We start from the raw sequence: 24,031 nt of genomic DNA on the forward strand, positions 1-24,031 counted from the left end.
ATGTACAGCATCCGGAGTGCTTTACATCCAGTAGTTACAGGGACAGTCCCCCCCTAGAGACACTCAGGGTTAAGTGTCTTGCTCAGGGACACCATGGTAATAAGTGGGGTTTGAACCTGGGTCTTCTGGTTCATGTGAGGCGAGTGTGTTACTCGCTAGGCTACTACCACCCTCACCTTCGCAGCGCTAGGAGGATCTGGACGGACTTGCTGTCATGGGAAACAGATGGTGCTCGATGCAGCTCCCATGGCACCTTTAACGCTCCTCTAGGCCGCGGCTGCTGTGCTAAAGACAAATTGTTTTGTGTCCGTTTATTATCTTGTCAGCCAATAAAATTTGCTTTTCAGGTATTATCACCAAAAGGGCCTTAAAAAAATGAAGATTACGAAACTGGCACAGTACACATTTACACCAGATGTGCACAGTGACCTTCGCCCCTGAAGCAGAAAGGAGATTTTAATATATAGTCCAGGCCAAAAGTCTGGACACCTTCTCATCCAACGCGTTTTCTTTATTTTCATGACCATTTACGCTGGTAGATTCTCACTGAAGGCATCAAAACTATGAATGAACACATGTGGAGTTCTGTACTTAACAAAAAGTGGAGACGTGACCTCCACAGTCACCGGACCTGAACCCAATCCAGATGGTTTGGGGTGAGCTGGACCAACAAGTGCTAAACACCTCTGGGAACTCCTTCAAGACTGTTGGAGAAGCATTTCAGGTGATGACCTCTTGAAGCTCATCGAGAGAATGCCAAGAGTGTGTAAAGCAGTAATCAGAGCAAAGAAACTAGAATATAAAACATGTTTTCACTTATTTCACCTTTTTTTGTTAAGTACAGAACTCCACATGTGTTCATTCATAGTTTTGATGCCTTCAGTGAGGATCTACTGTACATTTATTGTTTAAAGGACATTCAGTAAAGTTGCAGTGCCACATAAGTGTGGTGTTGGGCTACGCTTCTTTCAAACCCTATTTTAATAGGAACAAGATTATCAAATTAGGGACGTCCATAAATTACTGCACGCTGTGCAAAAACATTAACAGAAGCTCATCCACTTGTCGTTTCGAGTCTTCGCATTAAATGTTAAGCATTGTTTTCTGCTAAGAATTATATTGCCAAATAATTTAAGTAAAACTATTCTGTTTACCCATGGCACATGGTGGTTTCAAAGTAAGTCTCATACAGAAGGCTTGTTTTTATATGGATTTGGATTTGACGCACATTTTACTGCCTAACAAGCTAATTAAATGATCTTTTCAAGCATTTGATTAGATGGGGTCTATAAAATATGGATATTCCATGGATTCCAAGCCCTGGAGCTGGACCTGGTTTGGTTCAGGCCCTTCAGGCCCCCAAAGTGGCTTCAGGACATGCTTCCATACGTCCTTCGTGCTGGCGGAGGGCCGAGTCCCGAGCGTCAGACTACAGAAGACATGCTAACGGCGCAGGACGTCTTTCTGGTTGGGACCGAATCCAGACCCCCCTGCGCCCCTGACCAGGGTAAGCATGTTTGAGTGATGGATGGATGTAGAGGGAGTTGCCCCTGCGTGGAAACTCGTTGCAGGGCAGCTTTTCCTTCTTCTCTTTGGCAATTTGCATTCCAGAGTGGTTTGTGTTTCCAAATCTGGAGCACTTATTAAAATGTCAGATCTCTCCCGGAGCCATCAGCCAATCTTTCTTCGTCCAAGTGCACGGCACCGCCACAGACGCGGTGCAGAAAGGTAGAATTACACCGAGCCAACGCGGTGACATTGTCCTCATGATCCCCGGGATAAAGCACGCGATGAGGGACGCTCTGCAAAGCACGGTGAAAGCAAGTGGATGAAAATGTCCTGATCGGCTTTTCAACGTTCTGGATTCCGCAGAGGAACCGCTGCCAGGGGTACGAACACGGCCAACGGCAGAGGACCTGGCACGGGCCACAGAAAGGAGGTTGTTTAGAAGCTGTTTTGACAACTGTGCCATTCCTTCAGAGACCTGCGTCACGTGGCCTGTGCAGCAGGGTCGTCGGTTTCCACCATAGAAATGGCGAGAAGGGTCGACCTGGTGGCTCCAAACAGGGAGTCGGCGCTGGTTCTGGTCCGACATCTCATTAACATTCTTTTTTTAAGTCAGAAACAGCTGGGTGTCAACTGCACATCATTAGATATCATTTTAAAATCATTCTTTAAATTGGGGCTGTAGGCAGCTTCTGAAACGAGGCCAGACGGCCGCAGTCGTCTCTCCCCGCAGGAACAGGCGCGGCTCTGTAATTTGCCGCAGAACCGGCGTCTTTAACAAACAGATGCTTCCCGCCGACGTAAATCGCTTGTCAAGGTGCACGTTTACTCGCCGCGCCAGCGCCGGCACACCTGGTTCCCTGGGCACAGGTGCTGAGAGGGGCTCTGAGGCCCGGACCCTAGAACCAGAGGAACATTCCAGAACGTCCTTACACATGCACTCGTCTGCAGTTCGCAGAGTTTTTATTGGTCTTAAAAAGGTCTGAGCATTTCGGCCTTATTTTAGTCCGAATCATCATAATTAAAACGAGGTTATATTATTGTTACCTAGACAACAGACTCAGCATCCGTTCCAGGCTCTGATTTGTCCCGTGTTTTTTTCGACATTCATTCATTTATTTTTCACTTCACTGCAAAGAAAAATTCCCGTCCGCAAAGTATTCTGAAATGTGCTGAATGGCGAGAATGGGGACTGATAAAGTGACATCAACCATCTAATAATCTCTGATCTCGTTTTCGTCAATGACGTTTCGGTAAAGATTTTATTCTGTTCGTCGACATCAAGATTATTGGCCTCCCGCCCCCGTCTTGTCATTTTAAAATGGCACCTGTAGGCCGGAACAGGACAGTGAGTAATGGCTGCATCTGTCCACCATGCTGCTGATTATACCCGAAGCCCACAATCAAGAGATGAGATCACGGCCTGGCGTGTCCACGTCACTGACCCCGGTCACAGAGCGCGGTGAAGTCATGGTAACGCATCCCTAATCATCATTAGTTAATAGGAGCTCCGGACAGGAAACGGAGGTACCGCCGCACTACGTTGACTGTGGGGCTCCTAAAGAACGGAGGGAGGACGGGGAGTTCAAGCAGGTCGAGTTTGCGATGAATCAAACATGGCTGCCACATCGGGAGCAGTTTAAAAAAAAAAAAAAAAAAAGTTAAATCGCTGCAATTCATTTGAATAATTTCTGCGTTGCATCAGCGCTCGAGAGTGCAGGGAGCACAGGAGCGGCAGCCAATGCAGCGGACCCACAGTCCAGCAGGGCGGCGCATGTCTGCACACGCCTCCAACCTCCAGCAGTCGCCTCCATCCACACTTTTCTCTGCAGGACTTCTAGATATTACAGCAAGAACATTTCCTGTAACGCGCTTACGTTTCTATCCTTCTGGCCTCGGCGTTTCAGGGGACCCAGAACGGTTATTTTATAAAAACGGCTTCCAGGGTGAATTTCTCGTTTCTGCAAAGCGGCCATATTTGTCCAACCTTAAACCCAAACTGTGTCCTACATATAACAATGGGTGGTAGTAGCCTAGTGGGTAACACACTTGCCTATGGACCAGAAGACCCAGGTTCAAATCCCGCTTTACTTTACTTTACTTTATTTAGCAGACGCTTTTATCCAAAGCGACTTTATAAGAGGAAGACACCAGCAATTCTCGTTCGATATCTATAGATTTTTGAGTACACAAAACTAAGAGCCCTGATAAGGCCGAACTTGTCACTTACTACCATTGTGTCCCTGAGCAAGACACTTAACCCTGAGTGTCTCCAGGGGAGGACTATCCCTGCAACTACTGATTGTAAGTCGCTCTGGTAAATGCTGTAAAATGCAAATGTATCAATGGCAGAAATCCCGTTCAGCTACAAGAAATCCTCTCTGTGCTGCACATTTCTATTGAAAAGACGCCAGACAAGGAGAGCAGGGCGTTGTAGCGCCACCTGCAGGTGTGGAGGGGGTTAAAACGTGAGACATTTCAGATGACGCTTTATAGAAATAGAGAAAAGCGCATTAATTCATTATTGTTCCATTTTCCAGTATGCGTTGGAGTATGTTGAAGACGAGGACGGCAGCGAACGAACGTCCGGCAGGCCTCGCTTTACGTAACAGAGAGCAGAGAACCTGTGGATATTCTGATGGCTTGTGACAGCTCCATGTTGCTTTTTCCTGTAATCAGATCCGAAACCACCGGGACTGATTCAGTTAACATGCACCTGACTAGGCAGGTTTGCCGGCGTCGTTCCATCACCAGCCAGGTTTTATGTGCCGGCTGCATGCTATCCTCATTATCAGGGCCGGTACCTGCTGCTCGCTCGGCTAAAACGACCCGGGCAGGGCCGCGTTACGTAACCGCGGCGACTGGAGCAAAACTCATTCCGAAAGTCAGAAATCTGCACGATTGGAAATCTATCTTTTTCCTTTCAATCTGTCGCTCGCAGGCGCGGAGCATGAGGTGACCCACCCGACAGGAACCCAGTCAGCATTTTCCAGATGGCTTTTTAGGAAGCTGCAACGCTCCGTTTACGTAACGTGTGCGAACCCGACGCTGTGCATGTTGTCATATTCAGTAGGGTGCAGAATCCGGACCAGAAACAGGGTACGAGTTCCTGTAAACCAGCGGATGAACAAATGGAAAACCGTTCCCAGCCCCGAGGAACCCCGCCAGGGGTCACCGCGCACGGCCGTAAGTTATGGCACAGGTGGCCCGCGGCGGCCCCGTCGCCCGGCCCAGTCAACCCGTCCATTTCACCGCAGATGGAGCTTTATGACGATATTCCACTTTATCATCCACATTTCTCCCTCTGCTAGGACTTTCTATAAAAAATGTCATTCCTTCCCTCACCGGCACCCGAGTGCGGCAGATTTACCGCAGACCGGGGGAGCCAGAGAGAAATTTATATCCGCCGAGCCGCGCCGCACCAGTCCTCAGACGCTCCTCTTTCTCCGGGAGATGCAGCGGGTGCTGCTGAATGATGAATACCGGAGCCGGATTACGGCGCGGGGGCTCCAGGCGGCTGCGGTCGGAAAGCGGAAAAGGCCTCCGGTGCCAGGAGCGCCTGTGGACGGCGGGCACCGACCTTCTGGAGGGCCCAATACGGGTAACTCACGTTCCCTCACCAATACACCCGAGATTCGATGAAGGAAAAAAATTGGTGTTCGTCCAAAGCGTTAAATCTGGAAATAACAATACAGAAGAATTATTTCCTTTGGATCCTCAACCTTGTTCCCCAAATTCATTTTCACTAACGTATTCAGCTCCATTCACAAGTTAAATTTACATTTCTGCCATTTACCAGACGCCCTTATCCAGAGCGACTTACAGTCAGTAGTTACAGGGACAGTCCCCCCCTGGAGACACTCAGGGTTAAGCGTCTTGCTCAGGGACACGATGGTAGAAAGTGGGGTTTGAACCTGGGTCTTCTGGTTCATAGGCGAGTGTGTTACCCGCTAGGCTACTACCACCCCACAGTTAAGGTGTCTCGGTCCTACAGTAAGATTAACCGAAGCGATCGTGAAGGGAACCACATGAAACCTTCCCCACATGTCCCTTTATTGAGATGCCCCGAGGCCACCACGCTATTATATATGATATATATTAACTGTGTGAAGAAGTGACTGTAAACCCTCGTTTTTGAGGAAGTTGCTGCTCGACACCCTGCAGGCACGGTCGCCATGACGAGGAAGGAGGAAGTATGGAAATAATAATTCAGCTGCACGTCCCTGCAGGACGACCGAGGCCGTGAATCACGGTGGCCCGCTCCGAGTCCATATATAACCACTCTGGACGAGAGGGGGGACAACATCTCTCCATCCTCACACTTCACCTCATTCACTTCCCTTTCCTGCCCGGCAATTAGCGCCGCCCCGTCCGCTTCTTCTGGATCATGCCTCGGAGATCTCAGCTCACTGAGCATGAAAGGAAGGAGACGAGGAGAGGAAGCCATTCGAGCCCGGGGTCTAATCAGGGTCAGGAGGACGGTAAGGTGGCGAGGGGGTGGGCCGAAAAAACGGCAATATTCTCTACCCCTCCGGGTCCTTAATCACATTCCTTCTCCAATCGGCTGCCAACTCCCATCATCGCCCACTTATCCGAGGACCAGGCTCGTCATGGCCAAGGTGAGCAGCGGGGCAGGGAACAAAGCGGGATTCTCTGCCGCTTCCATGCGAACCCACGGCGACCTTGATCTGCCCCCGCGGCGCTCGTCTGTGGATGACAAGCGGAGCTGCCGGTTGCCCGCCGGCCAGCGGCGGCTCCCGGGCTGGAGACGATCTGCAGCAGCTGACGGGACGCGGCCGCCGTTTCAGGCAGTGGTGGCCTAGCGGTTAAGGAAGCGGCCCCGTAATCAGAAGGTTGCTGGTTTGATTCCCGATCCGCCAAGGTGCCACTGAGGTCCCACTGAGCAAAGCACCGTCCCCACACACTGCTCCCCGGGAGCCTGTCATGGTGCCCACTGCTCATTCAGGGTGATGGTTAGATGCAGAGGACAAATTTCACTGTGTGCACTGTGTGCTGTGCTGCTGTGTATCACATGTGACAATCACTTCACTTTCACTTTCTAGGCGTTGTTCTAGGTCAGGGGTCGGCACCAGGACGCGTGTAAAAAATTAAGATAACTGCAGATATTATTTTTACTACATTTACAGCATTTACCAGACGCCCTTATCCAGAGCAACTTACAATCAGTAGTGACAGGGACAGTCCCCCCCTGGAGACACTCAGGGTTAAGTGTCCTGCTCAGGGACACGATGGTAGTAAGTGGGGTTTGAACCCGGGTCTTCTGGTTCACAGGCGAGTGTGTTGGGAAGATGAAGTCTGCACAACGTAGTCAACAACATGTGCAAATGACTAAAAACACTAAATATTGCCAACAACTGTTTACTTAAGAGGAGTCCGGTTTAGAAACGCTGCTCCAATTGGACCGACCGATTGACGGCTCTGGTGGGCGTGGCCAGGCAAATCCACCTTTCACGATGCATATTAATCTTCAACTTTTAAACTGCAACAGATAAAATGCACTTCATTTATTATTTATCCCCCCACATAAAGCATCTCTTCCATGTTGTTTTTCTACTTTCCCGTTATGAATCCGAGCAGGAATTTCACACCGGCTGCACGGCACGGCGGAGACGAGATAACTACGGGCCGGGGCGACGGCACCGGATCGTCCCAGACCCCCCCCCGGGGGCCGAGATCAACAAACAAAGCCCGGCGTCGGCGGCCCGCTCCCTGCCCATCCAACATTCCTTCCCGGAACCCGAGACACGGAGCATTATGCAAATCTCCAGGCCGGTGCCAAGAAGGGAGATGCTGCGGCCAAACGCTTCAAGATGCGTGGCTCTTCCCGGCATGCCCTGCTCCGAGCTGATCGGGGGCTCCCACAACTCACTCGTTTCACCCTTCGTAAAAGTTATTCGGGTATTTCATCGGCGCGGCCGGATACAGATCTCGGTTTTCATCCGGCGGCCCTGACATACGTGGCCTGTTCGTGTGCAGTTGATTCAAGGCGTGACGTGAACGCCGATGAGCGGAGTTACGAGCGAAGAGAAGAGCATTCGTAACATCAGACTGGGGCAAGCGACCGGGAGGAAGAGCTTCCTGTCGTACCGTAGCTGATTTTTCTGGCCTGTTCTCCTCCTGCACTCCGCACCGGTAGGGGGCGCCGTTCTGCCCAGAGCGCCCCTACACTGCATAATACAGTATAACATACACAGACTACGACGATGCGTGTTACTGACCAATTTTGGCAACTTTCACGCATTACGCTCCCACCATTGCACATTTTTGGGCCTTTTTGTGTGTGTGTGTCTCGAACATTTGTCCTCGAGTTTTGCCAACTGTCTCATAAAACTATATTGCAGTTACATTTGACCTTTGACCTTGCGATTGGCCGAGAGGCATTGTGGGAGTGCTGGCGTGTCAAGAGATTTCATTCCACCCGATTTGACTCGTTTTAATGTTTTCAGCGCAAAGGCAATAAATCACCAGCGACAGCTAAATAATTTTTATTATTGCAGCGAGTATTCATAAATATGAACCGTTGACTAGTGACGTGTGGGCAATAAAACCGTCGTGTTGGTGTTCTGTATGATATCAAGATGGAAACTGCGTTGCCGACGAGGGCGACACGAACACCCCGGACAGCGGAGGCCAGACGGAGGCCATGAGACGTCCTCGTGTCCTCTAACCGCACTGCTTCCGGTGTCCTGCCTGCGGGTCCTCGGCACCAGGTCGGCCTCGGACGCTGCGCTTGCAGGAAAGTCACCTGCTCGAGGTCTGAACTTTCCGCTCTCCGTTCAAGTGGAGGATTTCCTGTCAGCGCCCGGCGTCGGCAAGGGGACCTTTTTTGTGTTTGTTATTATCATTATTTTTATATAGTTGGGGGTCCTAGTGAACCAGAATTGATCTCTTCATCGATGGTAACTTGAAAGCACGTTGTAAGTCGCCCTGGATAAGGGCGTCTGCCTTAAATATAAATGTAATATAAATGTTATCTTGCTGCCATGCTGCCCCCTAGTGGTCATCACCCCACTGCACAAGTTTTATTCTGTTCGATCACAATCAGAATCGGGTTTATTGGCCAAGGAAAGCAGTCCTGGCTGTTTGTGTCGTTTCTATAATATTCAGCATGGTGAGAAATATAATATATGCTATAAATTATATTGCAATCGAGGCTAAACAACGTTTAACGTGGGGCAGTGGTGGCCTGGCAGGTAAGGAAACGGAACTGTAATCGGAAGGTCGCCGGTTCGAATCTCAACCTACTAAGGTGCCACGGTGCAAAGCACCGTCCCCACACACTGCTCCCCGGGTGCCTGTCATGGCTACCGAGGGCGATGGGTTAAATACAGAGGACATGTGTCACCGTGTGCTGTGCTTCACAATGACAATCACTTTCCAAAACACACTCATTTTCACTGTGTTCTTCTGTTTATTGGTCGCATTAAGAACAAATGGGAACTGATGACAATCAGAACCTGTAACAGTGCAGAGAGAAGAAAAAGTGACCTTTGACACCAGCCTCCCAACCAACACGTACAAGAAATCGGAGGAAAGGGAATCCAGGAGACTTCACATCGAAGCTAGACTTAAGTAAATCACAGTATTTACAGCAATAATAATAATAATAAAAAAAAAACCATACCTCAACCAGAAATCTGAACAACTATCTGTACCAAGGTGAAGGCTAAAGGAATCACGTGGCCCATAATGCACTTCTGCATGATCGCTAGGTCTGCACCCGTGTTAACGTGCCATCAGGGGTGCCTGAAAAATATATATTAAAGTAAATTCGCATAAAGTCCCTTGATGCTACAAAGACCCCTCCCTCAACGCCCTTTTTTTTTTTTTTTTTTTTTTTTTTTAAACAAGCAACAATTTCTGGCTTGTGCAGCGAGATGCATAGATGATCTCAGATTAAAAATGAATTCATTTCAGCATCTGCATCTCATCTTTCTCCCCTCCCACCAGGCATCCGCTTAAATCCAAGCTCTGTACAGACAACAAGAGGCAAAAACAAACTCAAATCAAATAAGGCAGGGCAGTAAAAAAAAGAAAAATTGCACAAAGAACATATAAAACGAAATGCACGAACATGATGGCTGTTTGTTTAATCCTTCATAGACGTTGAGACGTTAGATGGCTTCAGTCGCGGCTGATCTGGATCTCATGATATATATACACACACACACACACATATATATTAAAATGACAGCAGAATATTCGTATGGTTTATATACATGTACACACAGACATCCTTCCCTGATCAGTTAAGGCCAAAGTGCTATGGGTGTGGAGAAGACACCTCATATAGGCTTCTACTGCTTTTAATGTCACTCAGCAGCGGCGGTGACGTGGACCCGCCCGCCTAAGTAATGCCACGTTCTCCTTCACACTTATAAAAACAAAGCAGACGTAGAGTCTTACGCTCTAGAAACGCAAGTTGGGCCACTGGTCCCGTTTTCTTGATAGAAAAAAAAAAAAAAAAAAAAAGTAAAAGGAACTAAAGAGGTCATATTATATATTTACAGTATATACACACACACGCGCACGCAGCACAGTCCTTCGTGTTTGCACTTGGAACAGAGGAGGCGAAGTCGGGCGGGGCAGGCTGGTCAGAGCATCCCGAAGCCCTCGCTGCCCTCGCTGATGGCCAGCTTCAGCAGCTTGTGCAGCTCCTCGTAGGAGTCATAGGTGGGCAGGCACAGCTGGTTAAAACTGGACGGGGTGTAAAGAGGGGATTTCAGGAGGAGAGAGTGTGTGTGTGTGTGTGTGTGCGCACGTGTAGCATCTCACCAGGTGTGTGCAGTGGGCAGCGTGCTGTGTGTGGGCGCCGCGATGATCTGGAAGGAGGGGCAGAGCGTGTTGAAGCCCCCGGGCGGCAGCTGTGAGGAGCCGGTGGTGAACTGCAGAAGACGGGCCAACTCCTCCTGAGTGAAGGAGGAGACCACCGCCCAGAACCACTTCATCACCTAACACACAAAAATGTACAGGAATTAAAGAGGGAAATTAATACAGATAAAATGTAGGGCCCTATGATTTCTGCTATGCCACCGTCAGCTATGGCGGTGAGAATCTACCAACGTAAATGGTCATGAAAATAAAGAAAACACATTGAATGAACTCAAAAAATAAAGTCAAAAACTCATGCAAACAAACCAACTGATTCAAAAGGTGATTTTATGATCATGGTTCCAGTTAAATCATGCAAGTGGGCATTCTGTATTCCTTTTTTTTTATGCAGGTTTCAAACATGAAGCACTTTTATTTTACAAATGGAAGAACGTGTAATATTGTGAAATAGGTCTTTGCATGAAATGCACATATTATTTAAAGGTAAATGCTTTACAGTAAATGTCCAAGCACTTTGTTGAACAGTGATTAAATGTGATGTGTCATATTGCATTTATCCCCTACCCCATCCACTCCATAATCACAGTTTTTAGGTGAATACATTTATGACAGGCTAATAACAGAATGCACTGAATTCAGAAGAATTAAAATAGAAAAAAGGGAATTTAGGAGAAAATTAATTGGACTTCATGGGGCCCTATACAGGGGATAGATCTTAACCTTCCAATTATCCTGCCCTTCAAACTATACCATCTAGCTAAACGTTGGAGGTCATGAAATATCAATATCAATTACTGATCACTAGTTAATTGATATATTGTTTAGAAATCTATATGCCTTGTAGACTAATTCACCTTGATCAATGCCAGGCAGCTCCATATTATACTGAAAACACTGAAAAGCCCTCAAATCTCAGATAACTGGGGTATAACTTGGTGTATTTATTTTTACCTCTTTGATTAAAAAAAAAATCTCCAACAAAACAGGGTCAGCTGGCATCTTGCATGTTTTATTGTTTCCTGTAATTCACACGATCGTGGGACAAACCTTCTCCCTGAAGTGCCACGATCCTCCCACAATCACAGCATGAGCTTTGAAGTCCTGGACGTTAATGTCACCTGTGCCACACATTAATAGCTACACACACACACACATTTATTCAGTGACAAGCAACGTCTGATTAAGAAGCATCTGGATTACGGTCGGCTCACACCTACCTCCAACTCATTCTCATCAAATATGGCTAGAAGATTCTCAGGTACAAGCTCATTCAAACCTGCAGACGAGGAATTGAAATCCATATTGCGTCCATGCCAATGCTGAGAGAGGAAACACCCTCTTCCCCGACCCCGCCCACCTTTCAGGAAGTGCTCCACCTCGTCCCGAACCTGGCTGGCCAGCCTGTACTGGGCCAGCAGGTTCAGGTAATGCATCTTGTTCTCATTGGTCACTGCGATCTGAGCCCCGCCCGATATCAGTTCCACCACCTGAGAGAGGAATCGCCAGTTAAGAAAAAAAAAACAGAAGAACATTCTAGACGTGGGTCATATTTCATCATCCATGATAATACCGGTAAAAAAAAAAAAAATAAGAAAGTCGTGACTGTGACCGCAAACATGGCTGTCGGCAAAGTATTAACGCCAGACCATGATAAGAAGCCCGTTAATGTGCATCAGCAGCAGAGTCTGTATGAGGATTGGCTGAAATACTGTTTACGGTTTCATACAGGCTTTTATAATCCACAAAAACACAGGTGGAATTCATTTTTTAAAAATGACTAAAATTAAAGATGGAATGCTTCACTAAATAATGCTATTACAGTCGTTACTGAATATTTTTAGGTAACCCGTAATGTTTATGCTGCCAAATGGTTAACAAGCATATTTTGTAATATCATCAAATTTATCGTTATAGTCGGACTACTCTGAAATATTGACTGTTCTGTGGGACGATTCCCCTCCATTTGAAACGTGGCATGGGTGGATTCATTTCTGTTCGTCCTTAGTGTTTCCTACTGAAAACAGGGCACCCTGCTCACCCATTATTCACCCCGGGCCACGTGACCCCAAATCCTGCTGTCAGGATGAGAGGAGTCGCCACCACAACCACCAGTGGAACGAACGTTCTCTCACTGCTGTCCAACTCTGCCTGATCTTTTGAGGTGATCTTCCGACTCACCTTCTCCAGCTGCCCGGACTTGTTGTACTTCTCCTCTGCAAACACCAGGTCCATCTCGCTCACGTCATTGTTTAGGATGAAGCAGACCTTCGTCTTGTAGAACTCCGGGTCATCCGTTTCAAAGTACTGCGTGGGAAAAAACCGAGGATGAAAAACCGTCTGGAACTTTAAATAAACAGAGGAATTCATCACCGCAGAACAACGTGGCTGCCAAGGACCCATCATCTGGTTTAAAAATCCAGTTTCTCCACATGACCTTTTGAAAAAGAGACATAGAAAAAAAAAAAAGCACTTTGAAAAAATATCAGAATATTCTGGCAGCGTTGGCCCAGCAGTTAAGGTAAGTGGCCCCGTAATCAGAAGGTTGCCGGTTCGAACCCCAAACCGCGAAGTGCCACTGAGGTCCCCTTGTTGAAGGTACAGTCCCCACACGCTGCTCCCCGGGCGCCTGTCATGGCTGCCCACTGCTCACCAAGGGTGATTGTTAAATACAGAGGACACATTTCACCGTGTGCTGTGCTGCAGTGTCTCACAATGACAAAAACTATATAAATATAGTGATTGGATTTAGGCAGTGTGGTATTGACGGTACGAACAGTATGTGTATAAATGGATTTTGATTATACCAGCCTACCGCGAATATGACAAGTATTCAGTTAAATTGTCCAGATATTATTTTATCTGGTATATGGTTATGCTATATGTTGACGTATCTGCAAAAAGTTTATTATAAAGTGAAAGTGACGCGATTGTCATTGTGAAACACACGGTGAAACGTGTCCTCTGTATTTCACCATCACCCTTGGTGAGCAGTGGGCACCATGACAGGCGCCCGGGGAGCAGCGTGGGGAAGACGGTGCTCAAGGGGACCCTCAGTGGCACCTCAGTGGATCGGGATTCGAACCGGCAACCTTCTGATTACGGGGCCGCTTCCTTTTTTTGTGTTTGGGGAGTGGGGGTGCGGTCTACGGCACTCGAACCCGCAGCCTTGAGGTTACAAGTGCACTGCGTTAACCTTTGCTATGAACGTGTTACCCTTTCAAAAACAGTTCCGTTAAATGTAATAATCAAATTATATACGGCAATATATACAGTCTACCGTTAAATTTATACGGAAATATGAATTTTATGCCATATCGCACAGCCTTAATTGGATTGGAGTAGTAACTTGGTAAACGACGTGCAGCAGCTGTACCTTGTAGTTCATGCGCAGGCCGATAATCTGAGCCAGGAAGGACCGCGTGAAGCGCGCTCGCACCAGCTGCTTGTAGGCCCCGCCCAGCGCCGACTCGTACAGGCACTTGCCGACAACGCGGCCGGCGAACTCGTACATCTTCAGCCGCAGGTGCGGTGGCCGGTCGGAGTTGGGGTGAACCTGAGGCACAGGAGGTCTGAATATTTTCCCCCCGAGGCGTGCGGAAGACCTGCAGTTCAGAGCCAGACTCACCAGCGCCTGGTTGTTGTCAGTGAATCGGGCGAAGAGCTGGTTGTTGGTATCGAACAGACCCTTACAGACCAGTTCAAACCACTCCCTCCGGGGACCGCCCCAGTCCAGAGCTGTGAAACACTCACGCAAATTAAAACAAAGAAAAAAATACATAAAAAAAGAAACAGATGATGATTATGATCTGACCTTCCTCATCCAGGAACACGACCTCAAAGTTCTTACTCCAGTCCGAGACTGAGAAGTTGCGAGTGGCCTTCAAAGACTAGTAAGAGTATGAAAAATCACATACATACATACATACATATTATATACACACACACACACACACACACACAACAGAATTATTCAAACATCCACACATGCATCGAATTCCCACTGACCGAGTCCAGGACCGCGTGGCGGCTGATCTTCAGGCAGGTCTTGGTGCGAGGTCGCTTGGAGTGAATGTGCCGGAGTTCTCTCTGGAAAAAGCTCACCTTGTCTTGAAAGGTCTCCGAGCCCCCTGATTGGACAATGGAAAACATAAACAAACTTACCAGCAACGTAAACAACCGATACTGATGATGACCATGCATCAATAATAAGAAAAAAGTTGAATCCTCATGATTAGTGAACAAAAAAAATGATTAGGCCCCAAGGAATTATGGAGCATTTTCATGAACTTCTTCCCAATGTTTGTAGAATTGATGAAACGTGATACAAATAAAATTTTAGGCTTGTGTTATATGAAATATAATTAAAAAAGCAAACGTTTAGATATTGCAAGGATTATTTTGAGCGTGTCTTTGCAAACCAAACCACTGGTAAATTCCACAACCAGTGCGATTGTTCTTGGGAACCATCCACCTCCATCTCCAATTAATCTCCCTGAAATAGCGTGGGCTTTCACGTACAGTGTATCACTTTTTCCACATTTTGCTATGTTACATTATTCCAAATTGGATTAAGTGCAGTTTTCTTCAACACCCCGTAGGGTGGTAGTAGCCTAGTGGGTAACACACTCGCCTATGAACCAGAAGACTCAGGTTCAAATCCCACTTACTACCATTGTGACCCTGAGCAAGACACTTAACCATAAGTTGCTCCAGGGGGACTGTCCCCTGTAACTTCTGATTGTAAGTCGCTCTGGATAAGGGCGTCTGATAAATGCCATAAATGTATATGTAAATGTAATGACAGCACGAAAAAAAAAACAACAACTGAGAAATAACATGAATGCCCATGCCCCGAAACCATGCAATTTAGACCAGCTAGAACGATGTGCAATGGAAGAATGGGTCCTGTGCCAACCTAGTAAAGAACAACTCTAACAGACCGGTGTCTGTTGTGGTTCAGAAAGGGTGCAATATTGACTATTAATGGCCAGGAGGCTAATAATTTTGGATGCCTCATTTTCATATTTTATTCAGTGTATTAATAAAGTATCGTGATTAAAATTTATGGACATTGTGATTTCCAAAATAACAAACACTCCTTATTAACGGTCATTTTCATGGAGAAGAAAGAAAGTGAAGTGATTGTCATTGTGATACACTGCAGCACAGCACACGGTGACACGGTCCTCTGCATTTAACCCATCACCCTGAGTGAGCAGTGGGCAGCCATGACAGGCGCCCGGGGAGCAGTGTGTGGGGACGGTGCTTTGCTCAGTGGCACCTCAGTGGCACCTTGGCGGCTCGGGATTCGAACCGGCAACCTTCTGATTACGGGGCCGCTTCCATAACCACTAGGCCACCACTGACCCTTTAGAAATCCACAGAGAGATATTTTCAATGGGAAATAAATGTCTTACCAATGTTCTTGTGGAGGAATCGAATAAAGGTGGCAGCCATGATGTTCCGGTCTTTGCAGCTGAGCTCCACAGGCGGCTGAATCCCATCGTCCACCACCAGCGTCAGGTACTTGTGGACAGGGTCTGGCCCATGATAGGTGAACTGATGAGAGAGACCAGTCATGTTTAATACTTCCACACCTCATGTCTGCGTTCTTCTAAATCTTCAAACTGCCATGTCAGACCTTTGTTCCTGGGCAAACTCGGAAGGTGAAAAGGCGCCATGGAATGATCTTCAGGTAAAACTCTTTGACGGAAAGTTGCTGAAAGACAATAGATAACTGAGAAGAGAAGTCCTAAAATAATCGTCTAACCTGACGGTAGGGCTGGGCAATGTAGCAGAAAAACATAAACAAATCACAATATACTTTACCATATCAAACTTCTAGACTTTTCTTACACAGCGACTTCATTTGCGCCACGTTACTGCTGTGTAATGACTCACCTGGATCCATTAAATCACTCATGAATCATGAATCTGAGGTCTCCATTGAACCGAATCCTTTGAATACTAACTAACTACACAGTGTTTTAATGGTAAACTCAAGTCACATAAACACATCTTATAATCATTAAAACTACCATAAAAAAGTTACATAACTTACATTGCACAGTCTGAATTGCTCACAGACGGTTTAATGGTACTAACCCGAGTCACTTAAGTGACTCACGCATTCGGATCAGTTTACAGAGTGACTCACAGGGAGCCAAATCCTAAAAAGAATCAGAGTATTTCAGCTCTTCTCCACGCGGCTTGGACCGTAACCAGACCATTTCCGTCTTTCCGGTCAACGATCTTCATGACTATCGCGGCGCTCCTTGGAAGCGCTTTCAGCCATTTAACTCCCCGCGTGTGACGTGGGGAGCAGCCGTATGTCTACGTTTAAAAGTAATATAAATACACGCGGTAAAAAAACGCCAGAAGGTCATCCGAGATAGAGCGGACACTCGTGGATCGGAATTGTATAAATCGCCCAGCCCTATTCGACGGCCATGTTTCGGCCACCTACCTTTGGTGATATGTAGCAGTAGACCTTTTTTGGTTTCTTCACCTTCTCGGGCTGGCCCTCCACCGGGGAGTCGTGCTCCTCCTCCTCGTCCCCCATGGACGGCCTCCTCTGTGGGGCCAGCAGCGCGGACGCCGGCAGCTGCCAGGTGGAGCTGCTGTAGTTGCCCTGGCTGTAGAGATAGGCCTCGAAGTAGATGCTAACGCCAGGCGTGGACACGTTCTTCTCCACACAGTTCTTCTCATTTTCTGAGTTGAGAAAAAAAAAAAATAATAACACAATTCGAAATACAACACCTACTACCCACAATGCATCATTGATGAAAAGCAACACTGGAAGTCATTAAGCTCTGATGTCCTGCGCTCAGGTTGAACTCACACGGAGTGAAGATCCAGATCTACTCACCGCTCAGCACGATGATGTCGAACTCCCCGTTGCTGAGTGGCTGCTCTTTGTAGGTGATTCGCGCCCTGAACACGCCCTTCTTGCGCAGGGTGAGGCGCAGAAGCACTTGGCACAGCTGCTTGTTGTTGGAAGCGGACTGACTCATGTAGTCCTCCATACAGTCATCATCCGCCGTGCCCAGCTGGAGAGAGTGACGGGTGGCAGGAGAAAAGGACGTGGCGATTAAAAGCCATTACATTTACGGCATTTACCAGACGCCCGTATCCAGAGCGACTTACAGTCAGTAGTTACAGGGACATCTTTTAAACCACAATTAGTTTGGCTTTTATCCTGCAACAATATTACATTATAGTCTTCATCACATCACATTTGCGTTGCGCCATGTTTCCGCAACACCATACAGGTTTGCCGATGGAGATATTTTGCCTCAAATTTTTAATGGCAAAACCACTAGACGAGACAGACTAACGAAAACTAAAATGACGTCTTGACGCAAAGATGAGACTAAAACTAAAAATTAAAAGAGTCCGGCAATAATAAATACACATCACAGTCAACTTAGACTAAGGGTGGTAGTAGCCTAGTGGGTAACACACTCGCCTATGAACCAGAAGACCCAGGTTCAAATCCCACTTACTACCATTGTGACCCTGAGCAAGACACTTAACCCTAAATTGCTCCAGGGAGACTGTCCCTGTAACTACTGATTGTAAGTCGCTCTGGATAAGGGCGTCTGATAAATGCTGTAAATGTAAAATGTAAATGTAGACGCACGAGCGCGCGCTTCTCACCGAGTGCACGTGGACGCTGTAGTTGACCTCGTCCACGAGAGACGGCGAGTTGCTGGTGGGGTTGCCGTACTCGTCCCGCGGCTCGATCTGCAGCATGTGCTGCTGGCCGTACGTCAGCACGAGGGTGGAGAAGTGGTACGCGATCTTCGTTTTGGAGGGCACCACGGTGCCTGCGGTGGGACACACGTTCGTACATGTACACACACACACACACACACACAGAATATCAAGGCGACGGAGTACAGAACAACGCTGTAAGTCTGCGGCCTTCTCGCTTTTGCCGGTCACCTGGCTGGAAGAACTTGTAGTAGGGGCTGTAGGCCACGTTGAGACCCCCCAGTTTGACCGCGACCTCGTAGCGGCCGGCCTTGCGCACCGTGAAGGTCACCTTCACCACGTTGGACTCGGGCTCCTGCAGCACCTCCTGGGTCACCGGGATGTCGAGCGCCAGCTCCATGTGGGTGATGTTCACCCGCAGGCCCACCGGCCGATCGGCGGGGAACGGCTGGCCGTTCTTGTAAAAGAGCTGCCGGGGGGGGAGCAGAGGGCCAGAGGTCACGCCGCGACAGACACCGGGAACTTACAACATATTCATGCACTAGAGGCGCGAACCTTCGTTGGTCTCATGATTCGTTTCTGATTAGCGATTTTTACGTGACGTTTTCACACCAGTCAGTGAGACGGGAGTTAAATCCTCGGAACCAGCCGTGGTTTTTACTAAAAACGTCTGATATTCATATTCGCGCTGATACACGCCAGCTGCCAACCAGAGGGCATCAGATGGGACGAAATTTTGTTCCTGACCCGAAGAGGTCCCACCTGAACCCGGAAGCTCATGGTCTGGCCCACTTCCTGCGGCTCCTTCCAATCCCAGGAGACCTTGCAGGAGCGCGGGTCCAGGTAGTTCCCCCGCACGTAGTCGTAGATGCTGCGGTCGCCGCGGCGGCCAGGGTCCTCATTCTGAAGGAAGCTGACCACTCGAGCAGCGAGCTCGCACAGGAACTTGATGGTGAAGACGAACGCAATGATGGAAACAGTAATTCCACCTGGAGGACGAGAACACAGGATGTCAACTTCCCGAGGCACTCTGGGCGGGGACCTGGACTCGCCAGAAAAACTCACCAATCACGTAGAACATGAGGTCCCGTATGAGGAAGCACAACGCCACAGTACAGCCGAAGATCAGAGCCCCCGCTGAAAAGCGGAAAAGCGCGGCGGTCAGCACTGCCGGCAAAAGACACGACGTCCGCGGCGAGGGAGGGACATCTGGCGCGCCGGCGGTTACTTAGTAACAGCGGGACGAGCAACGTTGACCTCGCCGCCACAGCGGCAGATCGATCGGCGCTGGGTAAATATCGGGACCTTCTCAACAGGTTTCAACAGGCTCAATGAAGTCATTTACACACATCCAGAGTGACAGAGTGGCAGGGACGGTCCCCCTGGAGACACCCCAGGGACACGATGTCCCCGTCACTCCCGATAAATGCCGTGAGGGTCAGTGGGGCTTGAACCTGGGACTTTGTGGGCAGCCCACTAGGAAGTTGATTCCTTTAGTTTCCAATTCTGGCAGTGAGACGAGACGGAACTAATAAATGAATAATCGCCGCGTGGCTGATTTATACGAAGCGCATGGGTTCGATACTTGGGAACACTTACCGACGGACCACTTCTCATGCAGGCGCCTCTCGGCGAGGCTGTGCGCCAGCTGGATCTCGTAGTCCTGGTCACGGCGCCCCCTGGAGGCCTGGAGGACCTTGACGCCGGTGGACAGCTTGATGTAGTCCTCGTAGTAGTAGCCCCACGCGGCCAGAGAGAGCTGCAGCTGGCTGTCGAACTCGGCCAAGTCGTCCAGGTTGGTGCAGCCCAGCGCCTTCAGGCTGCGTGTGGGGAAAAGCCACAAAAAAAGAAAGCAAAATAATCACCACGCCAACCACAAACTTTCCGTATGTGGTGGACCAGCAGGCAAGGAAGCGGACCCGTTTAGGGTCCCACCGAGGTCCCTTTGGTGAAGGTACCAGTGGCGCCTGTCATGGCTGCCCACTGCTCACCAAGGGTGATGGTTAAATACAGAGGACACGTTTCACCGTAAGCTGCAGTGTTTCACAATGACAATCTCTTCACTTTCACTTAAAATAAATATATATTTTTTTTATATATTATATGCGCACCATCTTGTGTAAAATGTGGATTAACCAGGTCTCTTCGTCATCCTCCTCATCACCTCCTACTAAACATCAAGCTGCTTGAAGTTCTCTTTCACAAAGACTGAATTAAAGCGCATGGATCATCCTCCGATATCAAAAATATTTGATAAATGGACATTATTTAAGGTGACATGGCGGTCACCTGAGACGCGTGCTACACGTGAAGCACTGCCAGCGAGCCACTGCACCCCCATCCCGATAAAACAGGACCAGAGTCCATGTTTACCCTGCGCTGCATCACAGGGAACTTCCTCCGCTGAAGATCCAGTCAGCTGACAGCCCCAGAGCAGATATATTAAATATATACAAAATATTCATTACAGCAACCACGACCAACTGAGCATCAGAAGAGGGCTGGAAAGAAACTTCTTCTGAATGAAAAAGGGAAGGAAATATTGAATATTGATCAGGTATCTGGTGTAGGGGGGCTGAAAACATGTCTGTGTTCTCTGAGCTTCTGTTAAAGTCCCAGACACTGTGTCCGTTACTGCGTCCACTTAACTACACAGTCACCTAGTCAAACACAGACAGTGTTAAATTCACCCCAGGAAGCCACCAATATACCACTATAACCACGTACTTCAGCACCAGTCGTACGATGCCACCATCTGCCGCTGCTTCTGTCTGTTTTCTCCGAGACACGGAATCAAGCACCCAGACTCCAGTGAAGAGACCAGCAGATAAATCCTGGTTCCTGGCAACTGCTCAATGAGGACTTTGCATGAAATGAACCAGAGGGTCACCACAGACACCATCACCGTAACAACTACAGCTTCAGGGATCTTCAAGTGGACCAGTAGCATCATACTGTACACCATGACACTGGACTAAAACCTACTCTGCCCTGTCCAGGACCTCCAAACATGGACAGATGCTCTATGCTACACTGTAGACTTCTCCACCTCTGCAACTGTAGGACTTTTTTTTCTTATTGGACAAACCATCACCAACCCTGCAGTGACACCATTTGCAGGCTCACTCTACCCTGGAAGGGGGTCCCTCTCTGCATCTCTCCTTCCCAACGTTTCTTCCTCTCTTTTTTCTCTCTCCTTTCCTTGTTTGCAGAAGGGTCAAGTGTGTGGGGATGTCAACTGTAGGGCCCATTGGCAGATATTACAGAATATACACAAATAGAGCAGCCAGAGCGCTCAACACACGGCCCTTCGAAAAACATTTGACATTTATGGTCTGAAACAATTTGAATATACTTCAAACCGTACTTTTCATACCCCGTACAGACATTTTGAGGCGTCTTAGCTGATATTGTCCCCGGTTTAATGATTTCTAAATTTAGTGTCATTTTTTCTAAATTCATAAGTGTTTAATCTTTTTATAAATGCACTATGCACTGTATATTGTTTTGCCATTTATCATAATAAAATGCTGTATACTGTATATTGTTGTATTGATAATGTTGGGTGCTAGTAGCCTAGTGGGTAAGACACTCGCCTATGATCCAGAAGACCCAGGTTCAAACCCCACTTACTACCATCGTGTCCCTGAGCAAGACACTTAACCCTGAGTGTCTCCAGGGGGGGAACTGTCCCTGTAACTACTGACTGTAAGTCGCTCTGGATAAGGGCGTCTCGTAAATGTAAATGATAATGAGACACTGAATACTGTATATTGTTGTATTAATAATTTATGGATTTTATCATAATAAAACGCTGTATACTGTGTATTGTTGTACTGATAACACGCTGTATACTGTATATAATCAATACAACATTATACACAGTATACAGCATCTTATTATGTTGTATTGATAATAAATCTCTTTTGGATCCCTGAGTCCAGATGTTGGATTTTTATCAGCCTGCTCTCAGGGCAACGCCTGGTCTGAATCCTGCAGTATGTAGTGCCGGCGACGCAGCACTGTCTAATGGCCCTTAAATGAACCTTCGTCACTGCAATGACCCCTTCAGCACTGCGGCTGGCACGACTCAATGTCACAGAAGAAGCAGCCGGAGGGGCGACTGCTGCCCCCTGCTGGAGCCGAGTGGTGGAACGGTCCCAGCCCACAACCAAATACTGCAGCACGGACATTTCATGAATTCCGTGATTTTCAGCCCTTCATCTACTAGAGGGTTCTCTTTGGATTTCTAGGTGTGGAAATCAGTTATTTACATTGTTTTTACTGTCCTTACAGTACAGAACCGTGAAGAGGAATGTTCTTCCCTGCAAGGTGCTGATTTATGTCTGTGTATACACAAGATACACAAACCAATCATTTACATTTACAGCACAGACGCCCTTATCCAGAGTGACAGTCCCCCCCTGGAGACACTCGGGGTTAAGTGTCTTGCTCAGGGACACGATGGTAGTAAGTGGGGTTTGAACCTGGGTCTTCTGGTTCATAGGCGAGTGTGTTAACCGCTAGGCTACTACCACCCTAATCAACCAATCAGTGCGACACGTGCAGCGTTGCGAGGACGGAAAGAGAGCTCACGTGTGGTAGTAGTGCTCCAAGCTCTGAGAACACAGCCACTCCTGGAAGGCGAAGTCCCGGAGCAGCTGGATGTGGGCCTCGATGACGTTCCTCCAGCGCCGCCGCTCCCGCACCACTTCCTCCAGCCGCGTCAGGACGCAGAGGCTCAGCTCCTCCAGGGTCTGGATGTCTGCACGCGAGCCCACACGACAACAATCAAAAACAATCTGCTCCGATGACTCCAGTTCTAACCTTAAAGGTCCCCTGACATGAAAAACGTGAGATGATTGAACATTAATACGAGTCCCCCAGCCTGTCTATGGACCTGCAGTGGCTACAAATAGTGATAGGTGTTGAGTGACTTCACCGTTCAGAGCGACAGCTCAGATGGTCTGGAATGTGTCCCCCTTATGACGTCATAAGGGGAAAGGTTACCTCCCATTTCTCATGCTTTTCCCGCCCCTCCCCTTAAACCTTATCTCCACCGACCGTCATGGCTTCCAAACGTGTGAGGCATGGAAGGTGCTCAGTGTTTGAAGGTAAAAATGAGCACAAATGTATTTTTTTTTTTTTAGTTCCGTCATGTGAAACTCTGAAGAACTGGCGGGTTCGTTTTATTTTTTCTGGGAAAATGCCGACATGACTTCCTGTCTGCGGCAAATGTTGTGGTTGGTGAATGGTGTTGAAGACGTAATTATTCTGTGAATGTCCCCTCAACTCCTATAGGCCACTCGTCCCGCCTCTCTCCTCCTCATTAGCATTTAAAGCTACAGATGGTGAGACAGCGCGTCCTGGGAAGCATCACTGTGGGACTGGATCAAAGTGGATGGAATTTTGCACCAAGAGACTTCTGATACATAATTAGGGGACCAGCAAGACCGATGTCATGTCCGGGGACCTTGAACCTCAAGAGTTCTCCTCATAAAAAGAAGTTTTAGTAATTCTACACGCAACAATAAGAAGAGACGGAAGAAAAACACGCGCTCACCCTCAAACAAGTGCTTGTGCTCGGCCAGGCTGTGACCCTGGAGCCATTCTTCGATCTGACCCTGCTTCGCTTTCCTCCAGCGCACTTCCCAGAAGAGGACCCAGGAGACGGAGCAGAGGATGAAAGTCAGCGCAAAGCGGCGGTCCATCAGCTCATCCTCGGCCCGGACTGCGACCTCTGTGCCCCCACGGGTCCTCGCTTCATCTTGGAAAAAAAAGAGGAAGAACGTACAGCGAGCATGCGCAAATGGGTGCGTTCGCGGCGTGAAATTTACACACGCACAAGGCGCCAGATTCCGGCCAGACCGGGGCCTCGGCGCCGGGGCTCAGCACCGCGGCGCGTCCCGCTTACCTCCGCCGTCCTGATCCCGTCCGCCCGCTGTCGACAACTTGA

General features: G+C 48.2%; 1 protein-coding gene across 1 annotated transcript; it reads right to left on the minus strand.

Moving 5' to 3' along the window:
- Positions 1-10,012: 10,012 nt before the first annotated feature.
- On the minus strand, positions 10,013-24,027 carry arel1 (apoptosis resistant E3 ubiquitin protein ligase 1). Its single transcript, XM_028991420.1, has 22 exons — positions 23,990-24,027; positions 23,639-23,842; positions 22,672-22,840; positions 19,675-19,895; positions 19,141-19,212; positions 18,838-19,064; positions 18,307-18,544; positions 18,019-18,188; positions 17,228-17,408; positions 16,826-17,070; positions 16,001-16,078; positions 15,777-15,918; positions 14,365-14,486; positions 14,171-14,246; positions 13,985-14,094; positions 13,733-13,912; positions 12,538-12,663; positions 11,717-11,846; positions 11,577-11,635; positions 11,407-11,496; positions 10,303-10,478; positions 10,013-10,224 (listed from the first exon to the last, which is right to left on the minus strand). Exons 2-22 carry the CDS (start codon positions 23,784-23,786, stop codon positions 10,122-10,124), a joined length of 3,063 nt encoding a protein of 1,020 aa, XP_028847253.1. The 5' UTR covers positions 23,787-23,842; positions 23,990-24,027; the 3' UTR covers positions 10,013-10,121.
- Between the last annotated feature and the right edge of the window lie 4 nt (positions 24,028-24,031).

This window comes from Denticeps clupeoides, chromosome 1 (genome assembly GCF_900700375.1).
Source record: "Denticeps clupeoides chromosome 1, fDenClu1.1, whole genome shotgun sequence".
Classification (NCBI taxonomy): domain Eukaryota; kingdom Metazoa; phylum Chordata; class Actinopteri; order Clupeiformes; family Denticipitidae; genus Denticeps; species Denticeps clupeoides.

What these genes read in the sequence shown, in the direction of transcription:
- arel1 (XM_028991420.1), bottom strand. Translation starts at nt 23,786, where the DNA reads ATGGACCGCCGCTTTGCGCTGACTTTCATCCTCTGCTCCGTCTCCTGG. An exon ending in CCTCATGTTCTACGTGATTG is followed by an intron (nt 19,065 to 19,140) that starts GTGAGTTTTTCT and finishes CTCGTCCTCCAG; the next exon opens with GTGGAATTACTGTTTCCATC. An exon ending in CTGACAACAACCAGGCGCTG is followed by an intron (nt 13,913 to 13,984) that starts GTGAGTCTGGCT and finishes CCTGTGCCTCAG; the next exon opens with GTTCACCCCAACTCCGACCG.